Below are 20,478 nucleotides of genomic sequence, written 5' to 3'. Positions count from 1 at the left end.
ATATTTAATGAATAAAGTAAAGGTAAAAGGTAGCAGTTAACTTGAAAACCACTGCTTCATATCATCACAAGGTAGAACAGAGCATTTTGAGCTTTGGAGATGTAGACAGACTAATAATAAAGTGTTACTCAAGGATGTGTGAATGAAACAAAACTCCAAGTATGTTTTTGAGGAGGACACTACTTTAGAACATGGCTTAGAGCTCACAAGAATCCATTTTATGTAATATAGGACCTTTAAACTAGCATGATTCTGTATTGAAACCAGAACACATTAGTAACACAATTTATCAAAACAAAGCTAATAGACTCAAGACAAAATCAAACTGAAACCAGGTTGAAGCCAAGACTGAACTAGAGTCCAACCAGGACAAAACAAGGCTCTAAACCAGTTCTAAACCAGGACTAAGAGAGCCCTTTGTGTGGTTACAGTATTTTGTCTAGACCTTTCCTAAGCCAGAATCTATATAATGAATTATGTATGCGGGCCTGTTCTCAATTGAGGGGCCCATATTAATATTATTACATATGTGGTGCTATAGGGAGAAATAGAGCCTCTCATCTCACACACGACGCAGACTTGCACAAACCAAAAAGAGCCAAGGCTGCTTTTTCATTTGTGCAGTGAAGATTGCATTTTTTATTTTTTTTTCTTGTGTGTGAGATTACTGTGGGTTTGGGGAGGGGCAGTGAGTGAGAGAGAGGGGGATATTAAGCAATTCAAATGTCGCCGCTTTCTTTCTGCAGCAGGGCCTATAGCATATATTGAACTAGTGTTTGGTTAGACAGGACAATTTAAAACACACTAATAATTAACTTCGAGCTGCTTTTTGTGCATAGAAGGCAATCTCAATTACAATATGCTATTTATTAAAGGTTCTATATCACGCAAAATTGACTCTTGTGAGCTTTAAGCCATGTTAGAATGCCGTTACCTCCTCAAAAACATACTTGGAGTTGTGTTTTGTTTCATTCACACATGTCTGAGTATTATTAGTCTGTCTACATTTCTAAAGTCAAAATACTCTGTTCTAACTTGTGACAGCTACCTTTTATTTTTTTGTTCAGATTGGCAATTTACAGGGCTGAAATCATCCAAATGATTCTCATAAAGGTGCATGGTGTTTAAAAACACAGTGGATCGCTTCCTGTACATGACATCACAAGGTGGAACAGGGTGTTTTTTGATTGAAAGAAGAACTCAGTCTAAATATGCAGGGTGTATGTAATAAACATGTGTGAATGAAACAAAACAACTCCAGGAATATTTCTGATGAAAAATAGAGTAATATGGGGCCTTTTATTGATAAATTTATGCCAAAAATAATACTGACAGCTAATTCAACATGTAAGGATATTTTCTGACATAAAATCAACATTGCACATATGACACATATTTGATGCCATTTACAGCTCCTAATTACGTAGATGTTTTTCTTTTCAAGGTTCAAAGATATAGATCAAAACCAGACAGATCACAATTGCTTTGGCAGTGTTTTCTTTGTCACAAATTGCTTATTTTTTACCCCAAAGGAACAAAGGCAGTGGATGGATTGTCGACTCTGCCATTTCAGAAGTCGAGAGCTATTTTTCTTTTGTTGTTTTTGTCTTGTGAACAAGGCTTTTACTGACCAAAACACGGTGTCGCACACAGCTGATGCATATAGACCACTATTGTCCTTCAAGTAAATGTTCAAAACAAACAGGTAGCTACAAAACACAGAGAAAGAGAGATATACAACTCTCAAGGTGAAAATAAACCACAAAAAACATGAAATTATATTATATGGATGCAGCAGAGGATAGCCAAAACAAACATCACAAAAAACTGATATTTTGCAGCTGATGTCATCAACATTCCCTGGGCATGTGACGCTAACTGGGGCACTGCTCTGTCTGAAGCTCTGTTACTCAAGTTTGGCTTTGTTTATCACAGTCTGACCAGGAAGAGCTGATTTAGCTAAAACTGCAAAAGTAGAGCTGATTTTGTGCTGTTAAACAAGTCCCTCTCAAAAAACATTACAGTCACAAGCTAGCATAAGCCAAGAGTTTTTCACTTAATCACACTCACCTTTTTGTTGAAAATCAAACACCTAAACAGAACCATGATCACAGGCTTCTGAAAATGTGTTTACATCCATTTTGTATTTTTTTTCTTGAGTTTTCAGTCAATCTAAAAACCTATTTTGCAGTGTTTGCTTCAGTGTAATGTCACTCTAAAGTATCAAAACTTTGCAAAGACTGAACCATATCCTGTGTTCACAACTCATTTCTGATAGTCGTAACTGACATATTTATGAATCAGAGAAGTACATAATCTGTTTGTGTCAAAACAAACATGATAGCATGGGTAAAAAGATACAAAGGACTGAGAAACAGCATGACTCTGTAAAATCTGTAAATATGAACTTCAAAAAATTACAGATTTATTCATTCTGAATCAAAATTTTATTGCAGACATCTAGCACTAGAGTTAAAAGACACACCACAATTTAAAACAGTGAATGAATGCTTTCTGTATTTGAGACACATGCTACAAATAAGTGGCTGCAATTTGATTGCGTCAAAACTGGACCATTGTTTTATCCAGACCCTCTCATATTTGAACAGAAAGTAGGGACTGGTCCGTTTGGAGAGGCTGTGAGGGGGGCAATTACTGCAAAATAAAAATGAACATTGACCTTTACAATAGCAGTTATTGCTGTTCTTATTCTGGAGAAGGCAGCTAACTAGAGTTCCAAAGATTAAAACCACAATTAGGGATATTCCTGGGTCCATGGGAAAAATGATCTGACCAATGGTTTCTTTTTTCTCTCATGATAGATCCTCACAGATGCATCCCGGGAATACAAAAAAACAAAAAAACAAAACAAAACATGATACAGATAAAAGAAAGTCATATTTTGTCTCCATACATTCATACTGTCATCATATGGGCTTGGTCAAGCAGAAGTAAACAGCAAGGCCAAAAATTCAATTTAATGCATCTGATATAAAAATGTATTCAACAGATAGCATATGTACTCTAGTTTATGAAACTATTTACCTTTTTTCTGTACCATTTTTGGTTGTAAAGTTACATACGTTTTAAACAGACCCTGTATGCAACATGGAACAAAAATTATTTCCCAAATTTCAAAGACCTGCAAATCATGTAAATAAATTGATGTATTTCATCATATCTTGTGTTATTTAATCTTTGAACTGTTTGAACTTAAAAAAAAAAAAAAAAGTATTTAAAATTATGAAAAATTTGCTTGGAAGGACTGACATATTTTATAGAAATAGTTTCCTTTCATTTTGAAGTAATGTTAAAGTATTCGGAAGAAAAAAGATGACAAATTATGCAAAATCATGCACCTTCTACTTGCTTGCACAATTTTCCCTCCGTTACTTTTCCCTCCGTTACCATGACCTTTCTTAATAAAAAATCTTCAACCTAATCTTGTACCATATGGTAGAAAACTATATTAAGCAAATATTCAAACCAGTTTGTTAAGGATATGTAAGTGAGAACTGCTAGTTATTGCTGTTTGTATTTATTGCCCAAAAAGTGCTGCATATTTCATTCCCTCCGTTACCGACATGAGTTTTTTAATTTTTTGTCAACAACTTGAAAGAATATTGCAGGTTTAACTTTAGGCTGTTGGAGTGCTAACTCTTTCCTACCTTCTGATACCTTTCATTTCAATAGTTCCTCTAGTTTCTGAATAAGAGCCATTTGAATGTAAAAAATCTGCCTCGTTTCCCTCTGTAACCACTTGACCGAACCCATAAATATGTACTTAGTCCATACTTAAAGCCACAGCCTAATGTGCAAAATTAGACAAAAATAAAATAATATTTTTCATTATGGATGTTTTTAGTGCACTGAAACACAAAAAACATCCTTACTCTGAGTGGGCTTGCATCTCCACAAACCTGAGCCTTATTTGGCCTGGAGAAGGGCCTACTCATGTTTGTTTCCATGGAAATGTAGCTGCTTTGGCTACAATATTCCCCCAGTATGGCATAAAACATACATATCTCCATGAAGAATGTTCAGTGTACTTTTAATCTTCTATTTCCATAGAATCGTCTAGAAAGTTACATGTTAAACCTTTAAAATCTATGAGGACGAGTTGGATAGAAAATACCAGAAAAACAAAAAACTTACCGCATCTTCTTTTTTTTTCTTCTTTTTTTTTTTAACACAAGCAACACCTAGCTCACTGGGCAAACATTCCAGAAAACAAGTGATAATTTGACAGTGGCTCTTCACAATATAACTGCTTGTACAGTCGAATCCCCCTCAGATTTAGCACTACTCCACTTCACAGCTTCAGGAAGTCTGCCAATACTCAATAACTCCGCCACTTCCAGCAGTTTATCTTATTATATAAAAGCCAAAAGTCCCAGTGGGAGTGACGCAGCGCGAGGAGGAAGCCACTACGATGCAGCAAAAGTAAATTACATTCAGAAGTGTGCTCTGTTCACTGCTGCAGACATTTTGACTGGTCACATGAGGGACAGAGCAGCTGGTGCAAATAACACCACAATAGTTGAGAAAGGCCCCAGTGAGACAAGATGACAAGAGGTGACACACAAAGAGGGGGAAACCAGCTGAAAATATTATACTGTATATCTCTAAGGACTTAGGTGAGATTTATTTAAAGGTACGCTATGTAACTTTTCTGGTGAAGGGGCTGCTACTGATTTTCTCATTATGTTATTGCTTTAAAATGATCCACAGTATGGCATTAAAATTATATTATAACATTTATTCAGTTGCAGGTGTCTATTGCAGATACTAAACTTAAATTTTAACTTAACTTAGAAGGAATGAAAACAAGGGACGGTTGGATTGTCTGAAATCAACAGTTTGTTTTTCTCATATCCATGGACACTGTGCAAGAGGCTAGCTAAGTAGCTAGCCATGGACATTTGAGATGCTACAGGCTTTTTACACCATATGTGGCAACAAATGTGGCAGAAGATCTTCCAGAGGAAACACTTCATCACCAACCAGAACACTAGAGCGGAGTAATAGCGAGGCCTTTCCTGATGTGTTTGTCTGGTTCCCCCTGGAAGCTGCTGTGATGCTACAGGATGCAAAAAAGGGGCACTTTTGGCTCTTCCTCTCCTCAACTGCCCTGACACAGGATCTGCTGACCCTCCCTGACCAGTCCCCTTGCTAAACTGCACTGAGACATCTGATTGAGACACAAAGGCGAGACGTGCAGTCTAACTGTGGCAGTAACATCAACAGCAACAGTTTGCTGCAGGAAAACTTGAATTTTCCTCAGGATTAATAAATTATTTGTCTGTCTAAAAAAAAACACCTCTGTTAGATCCTCTGGATCCATTGACCCACAGGTTGGTGGTGTGATTCCAGCTCCCACAAATGAATGCTACCCTTGCATCCTTGGGCCCTTTACCCTTAAACATACCAGGCAAAGCAACATCATCTCCAAAGAGATGAGCAGGTGCTGGATCCTCTACCAGAAAGCTTAGTTATAGGATTTTTTAACACTTGATTCTTATTCAGATAATAACATTACCCTGCCACTGGGGATTATTACGTTCACTGTTGGTGTCTAGTATAGTCTTGATGTAGGCCTGATTAGTACCTGTTCTATCCCAATTTTGGGCTTAGTTTTGGGTTCAGTGCTTGTCATTTTGATGTGATTTGTGTACAACTATGAATGCACCTTTTCTGCATTCAAAAATGTGCATATGTGAAAGTTTCTAAACGCAGCTACACACACTACACACAACTACACAACTACAACTATACATAATTTATTTGCTCAAAAAAAGGAAACCTAAAACTGTTCTGCTCTAACACAACCACTGACCAGAGTAGCGTAGTGTTCATGTGTGGATTCACTGAAAATGCTTTACAAAATCATAGCTCTACTCCATGGGGTTTATTTTGAATGCCTCATCTAAACCATTGCCCTTCTAGTACAGCCAAGTCACTTTTTACATTTTGCCAGCGTTTTGTCCAGTGCAGCTTTCTACGAAGAAAAAGCCATGCCTCTATGAAAGCCATACTCCTCTCGGACCAGTTTTCACCTGCACCACTACACGAGTTTGAAAAAGAAAGTGTAAAAAGTGAAGAAATCAGCTAAAACCCCTCTCCTCCTCTGGGACGTCCTATCCACATGAGGAGAGCACATTTGGATTCAGCTCCATCAGCACTAACCCAGTCCACAGAGCTGCAGCAGAGTCCCCGGACAATCAATGGTCTCAATAATATTCTGATTGTAAAGGATGACTGCACCAACCCTACACAGATCGATCAAGCCAAACTATTTATTTTGTAATTACTGAGTCTATCTGGGTAAATACAGTGGGGAAATCTACAGATGGACTAAACCAGGACTACATTCGGCAATGAAGAAACCAGAATTAACGATGTAACAAGGTTCAAAAGCAGTACATTCAAACTTGACAGATGTTTGCAGAATAAACAGCAGTAGAAGTAGTTTGAGCTACACTATGTTACCTCTATAAATGCTGTAAGAGTCTGCCACTTGTATGTCTCCATGGAGATGTTTTTGATTTGACTGGAATTTTCCACAGTATGGCATTAAATATTTCATGTATTATACAACTGCAGGTGTCAGAGGTAGATAATTTGGCCTGGTGGCATCCATAGACTGCATATATAAATGGACATAACCAACCTGACCCTGGCTCCAGTTGACTTGGAATATTGTCACCCCTCTCTCTGTAACTGCTACAATGAGCCTAGTCATTTTGGTCTTCTTACTATTTTGGTTCATATTAACATGCTCTACATGATCCTGGTGTATTTATTTAGCTATTTTGTCTATTAATACATTTCTATTCCAAATATGGACCTGGATCCAAATTCGCCCTTATAACCGCTAGCATCCCGAGGTTCATTTGACTGAAGCCAAACACTATGAGTGATGTCATACTCATTTAGTTCACTTCTTTATACAGTCTGTGATGGCACCACATATATCCATAGAAATAAATGAATACCCTCTAGTGGAACATTTCAGGTAACATCTCTATAGGGAATAGCAGGTGGCAAACCCTACCCAGATCCCAAATCCAAAAAGGTATATGACTGTGATGGTGGTAGCATTTGGACTCACGTTTGTGGTTGTTCTTGCGCTGAAAGGGAAGTGTGTGTCTCTCTGATTCCTCCTCACCCTCCTCGTCTGCCAGGTGTGTGTGAGTGTAGTGGTAACTCAGCCCCTGGGCGGTTCTTGTAACGTTTCCCACAAACTAAAAAACAGAAAGAAGTCAAAATGCCATTTTAGTAAAAGTAACTTGTGGCCCATAGTGTTTCTCATGAACAAACTGTATGAATGAAAAACTGATGGGCCGCTCACTTCCCCAATGGCTGATATGACACTTTTTCATTTAACTCATAGTTAACATGTATTTGTCTGGGAGCTTTTAACAAATATATAAAAAATATATAAAAGTACATATAAATATAAATGTGTCTTACTGTCACAAACATAAGGCTTGTCTCTGTCCTCGATGGCGGACGGCTCTTGTCTCTTCCTCATTCCTCCAACGCCATAGGCCTGATAAACACACAGCTTGTTTAGTTTTATATAGCATTATTATGTTATTATATAGCATTATTACATACACTTCAAAAATAGGAAATAAGAAGATGGTATTATAACTGTATTTTACTTTAACATTCAGACTGCTGCATATTTCCACCATATATTTATCTAATGTACATTTTCCCATGGACAATATAATTTCTTAAAACTATAGGCCAACAGTTTAACTCTAAAAGTAAAGCTAAGGAAGTTGCCAAAGAGCTGCAAACATCAAGATAATTCTTACGGGGATGTGACCCCTCCACACATCTCACTCCGTTACATTAGCCACATAAAGTTTGATGTTTTCTCAACTTCTGTCGAGCTGTTCTGAATTATCATGTTGTGTGCATTGCTAATGTGTTGCGTGCGTTGTTACCATGCATTACTAGTGTGCATTACTAGCTTGTTGTGTGCGTCGCTATCGTGTGTGTTGCTAGCATGCTGTGTGCGTTCCTGTCGCTGGTACATGCTAATCACGAGCTCTGGAGCAGGAGGAGGCTGATGACACTTAGCAGGGGAGCACCCGCCCCAATTAGCAACCCCAGTGTCTGTGTATGCGCCAAAGCTGCCAGAATACATTGTTAACACTTGATTATCTTCCCATAGGACGCCCCGCAAAAGTGAAGAAAAAAAAACAACATGAGTTAATCAAAGTTGTAAAAAAAAAGTTGTGTTGGCATAATTTAATATCTGATTAGATTCACAGGAAAGATCAGTACAGGAATGAGTAATTATAAAGCAGCATAATATGATTGCAAGGCTTATTTTGTATTCATAGATCGAAAGTAATGTGTATCAGTTTGGAATGATGTGTTTATTTTTTTTTTCTTTTTGTAAAATTACATATTTGGTAAAATGTTCAAGTTAACAGAAAAACAAATGCAGGTTTTGTGCGTAACAGCTAAAGCCAGTAAAAAGGTTTGTATTACTTTTTATTTAGTGAAACTTGGCTGATATTATTCATGCACTTTTCAAAACATTACAAATTTTACTGATATTTAATGCATTTTAAGCACCTGTATTTAAGTATACAAAGCATTTTACTCTACTCCTTTGACCACTGACACAAATAGTCCACTTTGCACTATGTAACATTTTTGTGTTTTGAGTCCGCAACCTGTTTTCCTCCATCTAGATTACTTACATCTGTTTGATTGCTTAGAAAAGTATTCTTAGTGTGAGTGGGGATGCCTCTCCACAGATCTGATCTGTACCTTCGCTTTGTTGTGTCACCTGGTTGTCTCCATGAATATAGATAAGTTTAATGATATTGTTGGAGCCATATTGCACCTCTCTACTTCCTGCCACTGTGAGGTGCTATTTGTAATTTATGCAAGTACCTGCCCTATAAAAGGGGAGGAAATTGTGCACACAGGTGTTGCACCGTGGAGGTATACAGTCTTTTGACCGTCGTCGTTGTGATGTATTGAGTGCTGAATCTGTGTATTTTTGGATGGCTATAAGGTACGCCAATAAATGCTGAGGAACACAGTATTTGTACTCTTTTACTGAAGACACGCGTCCGAGACACCACACACGCTGCAGCCATAGCAGACCTTGCACAGGGCAAGTTTTGGCCGCTACAGATATACTGTGTAACAATCCAGACAAAGTGATAAAATGGAGACAAACAGGTGGTGGAGGCATAAACTGAATAAATGGACATAACTAAGCTTCTAACCGCTGCATTCTAAATAAGAAGTGAGCATGGGGGCGCTTCCGGCTCCATTAACTCTGGCTCCAATTGACTTTACATTGAAAAATGGTCTCCCCTTTCTCTGTAACTGTTGCAGTGAGCCTCTTCATTTTGGTTTCTTCATTTTAATGTTAACCCACTCAAGATGATCCTAGTGTTACTGTTTTGCTATTTTGTCTGTAACTAAATTACAATTCCTGATATGGAACCCGGCTCCAAATTAGACCGTATAACTGCTAGCCTTGTAAGTTTCATTTGACTGAAGCCGAGCACTATGGGTGATGTCACTCTGCCCAAGTCCAATTTTTTATTCTTAATAAATATGTTCATGACAAAAGATCAATAATAAAAATCAGATTCAACATTTCTCTCAAATTGCAGTGATTGTGAAAAGGTCAAATTGAGCAAACATTCAGAGATAAAGGCCAGGGCTGTCTTACTCGTGCTTTGGTGCGGTTCTTTCGCTTTGGGACATCTTCCTCCATCTCGTCCACCTCCAGCTCGTGAGGGAAATCCCCAACCAGCAGCTTCTACAGGACACCAGATAACAAACTAATATTGTACATGAATAAGAACAGGACAAGATGGAGCAATATTAAAATATGCATGAAAACAATAATGTAATAAAAAACTAAACAAAACAAAAAGACTTACGACTTAAGACATTTTTTGACTTTTCAAATACCAACAAAATATAGGTACATAACCAGACTATACTCAGGTTCTGACTATTGCTAAAACCAGTCTAAGATAAATCTGCAATAACACTAGTTGGACAAGTCCAAGCTTAGAGGAGAGAAAATGTTAATAGAATTGACTCGAATTTAAACAAACCAGGATGAACCTGTGTAACACTTTTGGTATCCCAGTGTTTGAGAACCATATTTTAGCTCAGAGAGAGTGCGACTTTAGTGGACTTTTAAAGCCTGACAGTGACCATGACCTGGTTTTGGGATAGTTATAGTCTTATATTTGCCCTTGTTTAGTTGTTTTTATCCTAAGTTAGACCCATGGAAGCCCATTACATTGAAATATAACCTATCAAAATCTGTTTATTTAACATATTTAAACAGAAATGGGTGACACAATATTTTAAAGGTCCTATATTACACAAAATTGATAACTGAGAGCTTTTAGCCATGTTAGTTTTCAGTTTGAGAGAACATAGCCTAAATAAGCAGAATGTGTGTGTTAAACATGTGTGAATGAAACAAAACACAACTCCAGATATATTTTTGGTGAGGAAACAACATTATAACATAGATTTTAAAAAAAACATAATATGGGCCCTTTAAATAGCCTGAATATTTGATTTCATCATTGCAACTAGACTGATTTTCTGTAGTACAATAGTGATACAGTATACAGTTTTTGTGCTGCTGTTAAAGTTGCCAGATTAAGAAACTCCCCTGGAAAGCTTTGGAGTGCTTTGAGGACCACCCATGGGCCCAGACACAGCGGGCCATCACTGCTGTGGTTAAAGGAGAAGTCTGCTCAGAGCTGTCTCTCATCACAACAACTGTAGCAATCAGGTTTAAAGAGGTTTGTTTGTGGCTTACAGTGAGGTTATAACATGCTGCTCAGTTTAAAACATTATTAGAGTAGCTATGACAGGAAATACAAAACGAGACACAAAAAAACTGTCAAATCACAGAGTAAGTGCTGTGTCAACATAGAACTACATACAACTGACTGACAAAGAAGACAGCATGTTGAAAAAAATAGACGAATAATAGAATAAATACATTAAAGGGCCTGTATTACACAAAACTGACTCTTGTGAGCTTTATTTAGATTGTAGTTACCTCCTCAAAAACATACCTGGATTTGTGTTTTGTTTCATTCACACATGTTTGAGTAATCCTGGATTATTAGTCTGTCTGCATCTCCAAAATTCTAAATGCTCTGTTCCACCTTTTGATGTCATGTAGTGGTAGTTTTCAAGTTAACAGCTACTTTTTACATTCAGTTCAGTAGATATTGGAAATTCCAGGGCTGAAATTATCCAAATGATTCTAGTGAAGATGTACTGAGTTAAAAAAAAAAACTTTGGAGTATATTCCTTCCTGTATTATGTGACATCACAAGGTGATAAACAAAAACAAAACACAACTCCAGGTATGTTTTTGATGACAAAACAACATTATAACATACACAAAAGATAGCGTAATATTGGCCCTTTAATATGTCTTCTATAAAAACTATATAAACAAATAGATTCTTAACCCATTCAACTTTTTGTCTCTATAAAGTTAACCAAGATCTCTTTGGAAACATCCCTTAAGTCTTTGATCCAAGATGTAAGACTGCATTAAATTCATTATTGTTGAGTTTGTCCAGGATGTTGTGAATGGTGTTTTAGTGAGAGGTATTCTGCTCTATTGACTTTAAACAGTGCTCTGGCCTCTCTATGCGCCAGAGTCATTCACTTGTGATTGATTAACTGTCCATCCAAGTTCACGATCTGCAGCTTCTACAGTACAGGGCTAAAATACTCAGATGAGTGGGGCTTTCTCGTACTGCAAATGGGACCGCAAGGAACAAGAGCTGTATTGATGTTAAAACCACCATGAAGGAAACAAAACTGTGAAATCTATAGGTGTGATACCGCAGTGTAACAAAAAACAGAAGATGATGAACTTCAAAGGACCCATATTGCACCGTTTTCTGACCTGTTCTAATATTCTTTCCTCATAAACAATATACCTGGAGTTGTGTTTTGTTTCATTCACACATGTTTAACACACACAGACTGAGTTCTTCTCTCAAACAGGAAACACTCTGTTCTACCTTGTGATGTCATGTGGTAGTACAGGAAGTGCTCCACTGTGATTTTAAACTACATACAACTTCACTACAATCATTTGGGCTTTGAGCTTGTTATGAATATTGTTACCTCATCAAAAACATACCAGTAGTTGTGTTTTATTTCATTTGCACATGTTTGAGTGGTCCTTTATTATTAGTCTGCCAACATCTCCAAAGCTCAAAATGCTCTGTTGCACCCTGTGATGTCATGATGTTGTTCAGTACACAGGATTATGTAGTGCATTGTAAATTAAGATCCATTTCAAAATTAACATGTGAATTTAAAGGTACAATATACAGAGAGGAGGCCCGCTAATTGCTTGCATTTATTCAAACCTATTTAAACTTGTTAAACTTAAGCGGGGTTGCCTTTCCAATTATCTGATTTGGTCTTTCTGTTAAAGTTATCAACTACAGAGTTACCAAGAGCAAGATTGTACAGTTTTATATTATTAATAATTTTTTTATGGATTTGACAAACTACACTCCACTGTGTTTGTACACTACATTAAGTTACATCTCAGAGGAATTGTTAAAGTTACATTAAGGTCATATAAATGAAAACAACATCCGCTCTAACCTTTTATACTGTAACTATAGATTGATCAGGTCATTCAGACATTGCCCTTGCCCTGGATCACAAACATAACTGCAAATCTATATATTGAGCTACAGAGAGTGTATTAGGCTCCACTTGACCTTTTATGCCAGACAGCATTGATAAATAAGTTAGCTATAGCAGCATATAGCATTTTGGTGGAGAGCTGTAAGACGATGTTTAACGGTGCATTGTGTAACCTTTCTGGTAGTGGGTCCACCACCTGCTTGTCTCCATGGGGATGGTATACTTTGTCTGAGAAATGTTTCACAGTGTGGCATTAAATGTATCCATCTTCTATTCATTTAATTCTAGCCGTTTTTTTTTTTTTTTTTTTGCTCAAATTATGTAAACACCTACAGTCTCCTCTCAGTCTCCTCAACATAGATCTGACCGCTATCTTGGTCTGGTGGCATCTCCTGCTTGTTTCCATGGAGATAGTCAAGTTCAAAACCATAGTGTCGAAGCAATTATATCATCATAAAGACAAAAATGTAGGCGGGCCCTCCACTCGATAAGTTACATAGAGCACCTATTGTATTTTGTTTTGGTCCAAGGTCTATGCAAGTTTATTTTTTATTTATTTTATTTTGTAGAATGATAATTTAAAAATCCTTGGATGATCTATCAGTCTGTGTAGTCACATTGGAAGAGATTTGAGAGCAGCAGGAGCCAGAGTTGCAGCCAAAAACTCATTCCAACAGACACAAAGACAGACACAAAGAAACTGAATCGTCAATGTAATAAAGTGGGACAAACATTATTATGAATCTAAAATACAGTTATATTTCTGTGCTGAATATTGCTTGTGTAACATTAATTTACATTTCCAACAGTTTGTCCAATGTCTATCTGAACTTTCTTTTGGATTAAAAATTGCTTGAAAAATAAAGATTGAACTCAAAAAAACTCAAGCATTAACATTTGAAACAAGAGAACCTAACCCCCTATGTACTTAAACTGTCTATTATAGTGACTGATTCAGTGCTAAAACTACAAATACCTGGTTTATGGTTAAAATGTCTATAATTACAGGACCTATCCAATAAAACAAAAGCTTACAAAAAGTTAAATGTCTTCTTAGTTAGTAAACTAAAATTTAAATTATTTTTGTACAGTATCTTAAGAAATTATTCTCCCCCAAAGACCAGATTTTTCACTTATGATTGAGGACTTTAAGCAATAAGATTAATATGGCAAGTATGCAGAGCCAGTCTCTGCAAATAATGATAAAATTGAATAATTGTGGATCTTAATTTTGGATGTTTTTAAATCTCCTATAGAGCTATACTGAACCCTTCCCTCCATCAGAAATTATGCTATTGATAATTTGCAGTGACATCATCGCTAATGGTGCAATATTCATCAGTTACCATGGAGACACTATGCCACATTAACGTTGCTAAATATGTTATCTGAACACTCAAGAAAAAATACAAAATGGATTTAAATATATTTTCAGGAGCTTGTGATAAATACAAGCACAATCAACAGTACAGTTTGTTATGGTCAGATTGTGTTAAAATAAAGCTGAAATTAAAGTTTAATTTCAGTAACAGACAGTCAGTCTGAGCAGTGCCTAGAGTTAGCATCACACCCCTGAAGAATACTGATAACATAAGCTGCAAAGTATCAATAATCAAATACTAGAACATGATCACAAACTTAAGCCTTGCAGCCTTTTACTTTGTAGTATAGTAACATAAATCTAATAATAACAGCAGTGGCACCTATAATTTCCCTCCAGATCTCACAGTGAAATATAGATGCTTATATGAACATGGGCGTTGTGTGAATGATCAAAGAAAGGACCAAATGTAGACCTGGCACTCGCTCATGGACTCCTCCTCCTTCGTCTCCACCTTTTTGTCAAGGGCTTCTCCCGACAGAAGGGACTCCAGCACTGGACCATCTGGGATACCTCCCTCCTTCTTCAGGGACGCCTCGTAATCTGAAACAAAAACAACATTACTATGACTAGTTCAATATAGGACAATACTGGACCCAAAAGACACACTCACTAAACACCTTCAAAAACAGCTCAAAACTGACCTTTTACTGGTGTTAAAGTGGTTATATCCAAATTTTGTCCATGTAGTTCAGTTAAATCTGTTTTGGCCCAGTACAGATATATTGTAAAAGCACCTGTTGGCTGCAAATGTGTGCTGTCTGCATCAAAACACAGCTCAAAAGTGACCTTTTCTTTAGAGTCTATAACCCCCACAAATGATGACTGTGAAGTGTCTTTGAGTTACTGTAAAAACCTCTAAATAAAAGTGATGTATTATTATTATATCTGGTGTTAAAGTGGCTGCAACTGGTTTTTGTCCAGTTTGTAATTGAGTAAAATTTTTTTTGTGAAGTGCAGATATATTGTAAAAACACCTTGTTGGGGGCAAATGTGTGCTGCCTGCATCTAATTATAAAACATCTTATTGTCTCGGAATCAGGAAGTAAAGCAGGTACACAGTTAGCATGCTAGTTGTTGTTTGCTTTACCATGGCAAATCTCCACTCTGGTCCCTGAGTTGTTAAATGCACTTACTGTGGTGAATAATTTGGATGATTTGCTTGCGTTAGGAAAGTGAGTAATGACTTTGGACAGCTGTTATTGAAATAATTTTGTTTTTCACTTTTTTCACTTCACTTTTTCACTTATCAAGACAATCAGGTACAGTGCCTTTAAGTTTCCATCAAGCTCCTCTCACCAATTTTGAACTCAATGGGTACAAGCCGAGGGTCCTCCAGGATGTTCAACCGTCTCTTCTTGCGCCAACACCGAGCAGGATATGTGTACAACTGACCTGGAGCGTGACCTGGTGGACAAAACACCACAAACAAACAATAAAGAGAAAGACCATTATTAAGACATTTTAGATTTTTAAAAAATATATTTTGCAGTGACATCACACTGAAGCAATATTCAAGTTTCAATGGTGATGCAATTCACACAAACTGCTGAAAATATTTTAATATAGTCTGAAAATGCAAGAAAAAGACAAAATATTCAAACATTCAAACCAGATATTTTCAGGAACCTGTGATCAATAAGTGTTCATGGTTCTGTTTAGGTGTTTAATTTTCAACTAAAAAGGTGAGAGTGACAAACTGAAAAACTGCTACCTAGCTTGTGACTGTAATTTTATGTGTGAGAGACTTGTTTAATCACACACATCAGCTTACCTGTTGTAGTTCTAACCAAGTTTTTTCTGGTCAGATTGTATGCAAATAAATAAATAAATAGTAAGAGTAGTGCTTTCAGTTAGCTTTAAACCCCCAGAAAATGTGGATGACATCAGCTGCAAAGTAGTAATTTTTTGTAATTTTTGTAAAAATGTCTGGAGTGAAGTGATTTTAAACTAAAATTGTTGAATGACATGATACCAATCATACCTTCAATATAAGGGACTAAAATTTTAAAAATAAATCCCATATAGAAAAAAATCTGTCTGTTATCTGTTGTTAGACCAGACTGACATTTTCTAACAAAAATCTTTTCTATTGAGTTTCTTTCTGTTAAACCCTTCTTGTTGAGTACAGATTGTGATGCCTCGATTCACTTTAAATAACTGTAGAGAATCATCTGAGACCACAGCAGCTGTCTGCCCCTCTCCTCCTCTTCACTCTAGTGATTTGGGCTCCTCCCCTCTCCCCGTATAACACGCAGCAGGTAAACAACATACACACATATTGGCTTTATGTGTATTGTAGGGACATTGCATTGACTCAATTAATTTACTCACTATATCCATACACCCGATTTACTGCTATCCAAACAAACCTGGCTGAACTATATCTAACCTTTAAAATTGAAAACATTGATTCTCTTTATTAGCTTTCAGTATCACCAGCAATAAACTTACTCTATAGTACCCATCCAGGTCTTGGGGTAAACCAAATTTTGAGTTTAAGATGAGGCCGAACACACTCCAACTGCCCCAGAATAAAACAGCATGTAAGGATCACGTCTCTAAAACATGTTGCTGTGCTGTCCTACATGATATCACGGTCCTTATCTTATCAGGGTTAAGGGTTAGCCACATTCTTATTTGCTGAATGTATCTCCCCACACTTCATCTTGTTTTCCTGCTAACATTTGATAATGAAGTCTATATATGCCAAAAATAAATTTAAAGGTGCACTATGTATCTTTTCTGGTGAGGAGCTGCTACCTTCTTTTCACTCTTGGCACTAGGGAGATATTTTTTTTACTTTGTCTGAAATGTTCCAGTATGGCATTAAACATATCTTGTGAGTTCATATTGCTAAAATACATTGACAAACATGCGTGCAGTGGGGTTGCCTCTCCGCAGATCTGATCTGCAACTCTGCCTGGTGGCATAACCTGTCTATGGATAGAGATACTGTAATGACATACTGTGGAATTTTCCAACAAAACAGTAACACCTGAGACAAGCAGATGGCAGACCCTCTAGGAAAAAATGTACATTGTGCATGTTTAAGATAAATAAATGCAAAAGAAATAGTGCAACTGTTGATTCCAAATAAGAAAACTAGTCTGACTGTCTGAACAGGTTAGAGTCCACACTTGTCCTTATAAACCCGCTCACACACACAGGAGGACCCTAGAGGACCGTACCGGGCCCGCGGTGGTTCTTCTCCATCCAGATGTAGCAGTTGCTCTGGGCGACTCCAGTCTGAGAGTCCAGGAAGGGCAGCCGCATGGAGCGCTCGGCACACAGGCGGGCATTATAACTGCGGCAGTGTTCTATCGCCTCCTTATAAAACTCCTCACCAAGACTGAAAGCACAATGACGAAACAAATGTACATGTGTTTTTTAATGTTAAACCAGTGCTTTTCCATTATTCAAGTAACAGGTTGCAGGTAGCTTGCTGTATATGATTGGAAATAGTATTTTAGAAAGCCTATAGTTTAAAGTGGAGATAGACGACTGGTCAAAATTCAATGCTGAAGTCTGTCTTTAAACTGTCAAATTTGTTGACCTGGTATATCGTACATAATAATTTATCTGTAGTTACTAAGCCTAGATACAAACCAAAACAAGCACAAAGTTTGACATCTTCTCTGTCAGCATAATCAATAAAAATTTAATATATATATTTTTGGCAACCATTTCTCAACCCCAAAGACATGATTGTTGTCAGTTAAATGGATTAAGCCATAAAATTAAAGGGCCCACATTACACTATTTTCTGATTCAGTATGTTATAGAAGTTCACTCCAAACTGTCAGGTATGTTATTAAAACTCTTATCTATTAAACTTTCATCTATTTAAAGAATTATCTTCATATTACTTTTGACTTTTCTGACACAAGTTTCAATATCGTCCCATGTCTCTCAGTGATAGGCAGGTGTGCAAAGAAGACCACCACCTGTTCAGAATACCTGTGCAGTAAAAGCGCTAATTGGAGAACAGTTGACTGACAGGAAATACAGTTGGAGCCTGTAACACATTTTACAGTGTCGACGACAATCTATGCACTGTGTTTTCTCGACTGTTAACGAGTGAGATTGATTAAAATTCAGTGTTATATCTGTGAGCCTTTGTTCTGCTCCTGTCTGCACATGCACACGTCTGTCTCTTCACAGTGGAGCCTACCTGTTCTTGATGACTGCTCCTCCAGATTGCCTGTGGAGAGAAAAAACACACAAATAAGTGGTGAGTCAGAGCTTAACCCCACCCAACCATAGATCCACTGCATTCATGTGGTGTTACAAACATCAGGGGAAAGAGATGTTAGATTGAAGAATGCACATCAGTCTAACATCTGGAAACTGAGTTGTAGATGACTAAAGTACAATATCTTTTACATAACCAATTTCCACTTACTGAATTAAAGGTGCACTATGTATTTTTTTCTGGTAGAGGCTTCATCACCTGCTTGTCCCCATGAAGATGATATTGCTCTGTCTGGAATATTCCATAGTATGGCATTCAACATATCTATCTAGAAAATATGTTTTTCAAAGTAATATAACATGCTAGAAAAATGTTTAATGCCACACCTTGGAACCTTCAAGGTAAAGCAATAACATCTCAGTAGAAGCAAGTGGCAGACCCTTCATCAAAAATGTTACATTTAATATAGTGCACCTTTAAATCAGAAACTACTGCTTTTTTTGTCCATAGAGATGATGTTGCTTTGCCTGGAATGTTCCAAAATATGGCCTTATCTATTTTGCATTTATTCAATTAAAGGTTTTCTATCAATGAAAAATGGCTTACAAAATTTGCATTCTGACTGTAAGAGGGGTAGCCTCTTCACTGATCTGACCTGTAACTTGGATTTGTGACATGGATAGATAATTTTAATGTTACTGTGGAACACTCCAGGCAAAGCGATATATAATATCTCTAAGAAGATGGCAGACCGTCTACCAGAAAAGTTGCATAGTGCACCTTTAATGTTGCCTCTGAAACAAAACTTTTTCCTTCAAAAGTTTCTCTCTAGTAAAGGTATTTTTATAGTATGCACATAAAAAGCATCGTACATAATCTAGACCAGTTCATATAAATAGTAATGAGGACAAACACCAAACATGGTGACTCCAAGAGGTACTCAAAACCACCAGCAGCAGCATAATGCATTTCAGAGGCGCACTGGTCCAGAAAGCCCTACACGCTGCTTTTTAAAATTTTAAGAGGAACATCAAGTGTGAAAGGGCTTCTTTGGGACTGCACTAGTGACCGCACCAAAACCAGCAAGAGGCATGAGAGACTGGTAAAGAGAAAACACTCAAAATGTAAATAAGGTTGCCCCCAAACCCCCCATCTCCTCCACTGGATTTTGGAGCGGCAGGGAAAGTCAGACCTCCTTGATAATAAGTTGTCAGCTGTAGAAAATGGCTTCTTTCTGTTGGGGTGTGCTCCCAATCTCATTATAATGTGATAGCAGCCGCGTGACTGTTGGCTGTTTGGAGGCTGGAGTAGGAGACTGACTGGCTAAGGAGTGAAGAGGAGAAGCAGAGATGACTGGTGATGAGTGAGGAGAAAGTTAAAATGTTGAGGAAAATAGCAGGATGTTATAAAGAAAATAAGATGGAAAAGACAGAAATTAGAAATATAAGAACGATGGTGGATGACTGGTTTGTATTTGGGCCTCACAGCAAGAGAGTCCAAGTTTAATAGAGCACTATAACTTTTCTGGTGGAGGGTCAGCTAGTGTATGTCTTCATGAAAGTGTAACTGCTTTGCCTGCAATGTTCTATAGTATGGCATTAAATGTATATATATCTCCATGGAGACGAAAAGGTAGTACCACCAGGCCAAGTCATGGGTTAAGTCTGTAGAGAGACAACCCCCACTAACAAGAAGAATGCATGTTTTTCAAGTATTTTTTGTTTTGTTCTAAATTCACTTAAATAATTCAATTAAATAATACCAGAGAGATGACCCTTCCCCCCAAATGTTAAATATTACAGCTTTAAATTCCACGGCCTATGCTATATTAATGTATATTAATATATATTAAGGAATTAATGTATTATTGAGTAATAAAAACACCCATAATTAATAAATGTTACATATATAAGTTTCATGTCATACCATGGGACATTCCAGGCAAAGTAACAACATCTCCATGGATACAAGTACGTAGTGGACACCGCACCAGAAAAGATACGAAATAGCCTATAATACTATGTAAAACAATATTTACAACAGCCCAATTCCCAAACCAATAAACTTTACCAAACGATTATGAAAATGAATCACGCTTGAATTAGAGGCTGCTGGTGCTTTTACAAACTGCAATTCAATTAAATCGAAAAGTTTATTGGGCAAGTATAAGCCAGCATTTGTTTACACAGTA

The 20,478-nt window shown here is 37.1% G+C and overlaps 1 protein-coding gene across 1 annotated transcript in view; it reads right to left on the bottom strand.

The window, feature by feature from the left end:
- dpf1 (double PHD fingers 1) overlaps positions 1 to 20,478 on the bottom strand; it is a 66,726-nt gene that overhangs the window by 26,925 nt on the left and 19,323 nt on the right. The window contains 8 exon segments of the mRNA XM_020926788.2: positions 7,112 to 7,214; positions 7,216 to 7,244; positions 7,474 to 7,552; positions 9,719 to 9,808; positions 14,508 to 14,635; positions 15,392 to 15,499; positions 17,284 to 17,444; positions 18,267 to 18,296. Coding sequence (XP_020782447.2) covers positions 7,112 to 7,214; positions 7,216 to 7,244; positions 7,474 to 7,552; positions 9,719 to 9,808; positions 14,508 to 14,635; positions 15,392 to 15,499; positions 17,284 to 17,444; positions 18,267 to 18,296 — 728 coding nt within the window.

The sequence above is a fragment of the Boleophthalmus pectinirostris genome, unplaced genomic scaffold, assembly GCF_026225935.1.
Source record: "Boleophthalmus pectinirostris isolate CB_2022bp ecotype Guang Dong unplaced genomic scaffold, ASM2622593v1 HiC_scaffold_9, whole genome shotgun sequence".
In the NCBI taxonomy this organism is placed as follows: domain Eukaryota; kingdom Metazoa; phylum Chordata; class Actinopteri; order Gobiiformes; family Gobiidae; genus Boleophthalmus; species Boleophthalmus pectinirostris.
This window is presented reverse-complemented; position numbering and strand designations above follow the sequence as displayed.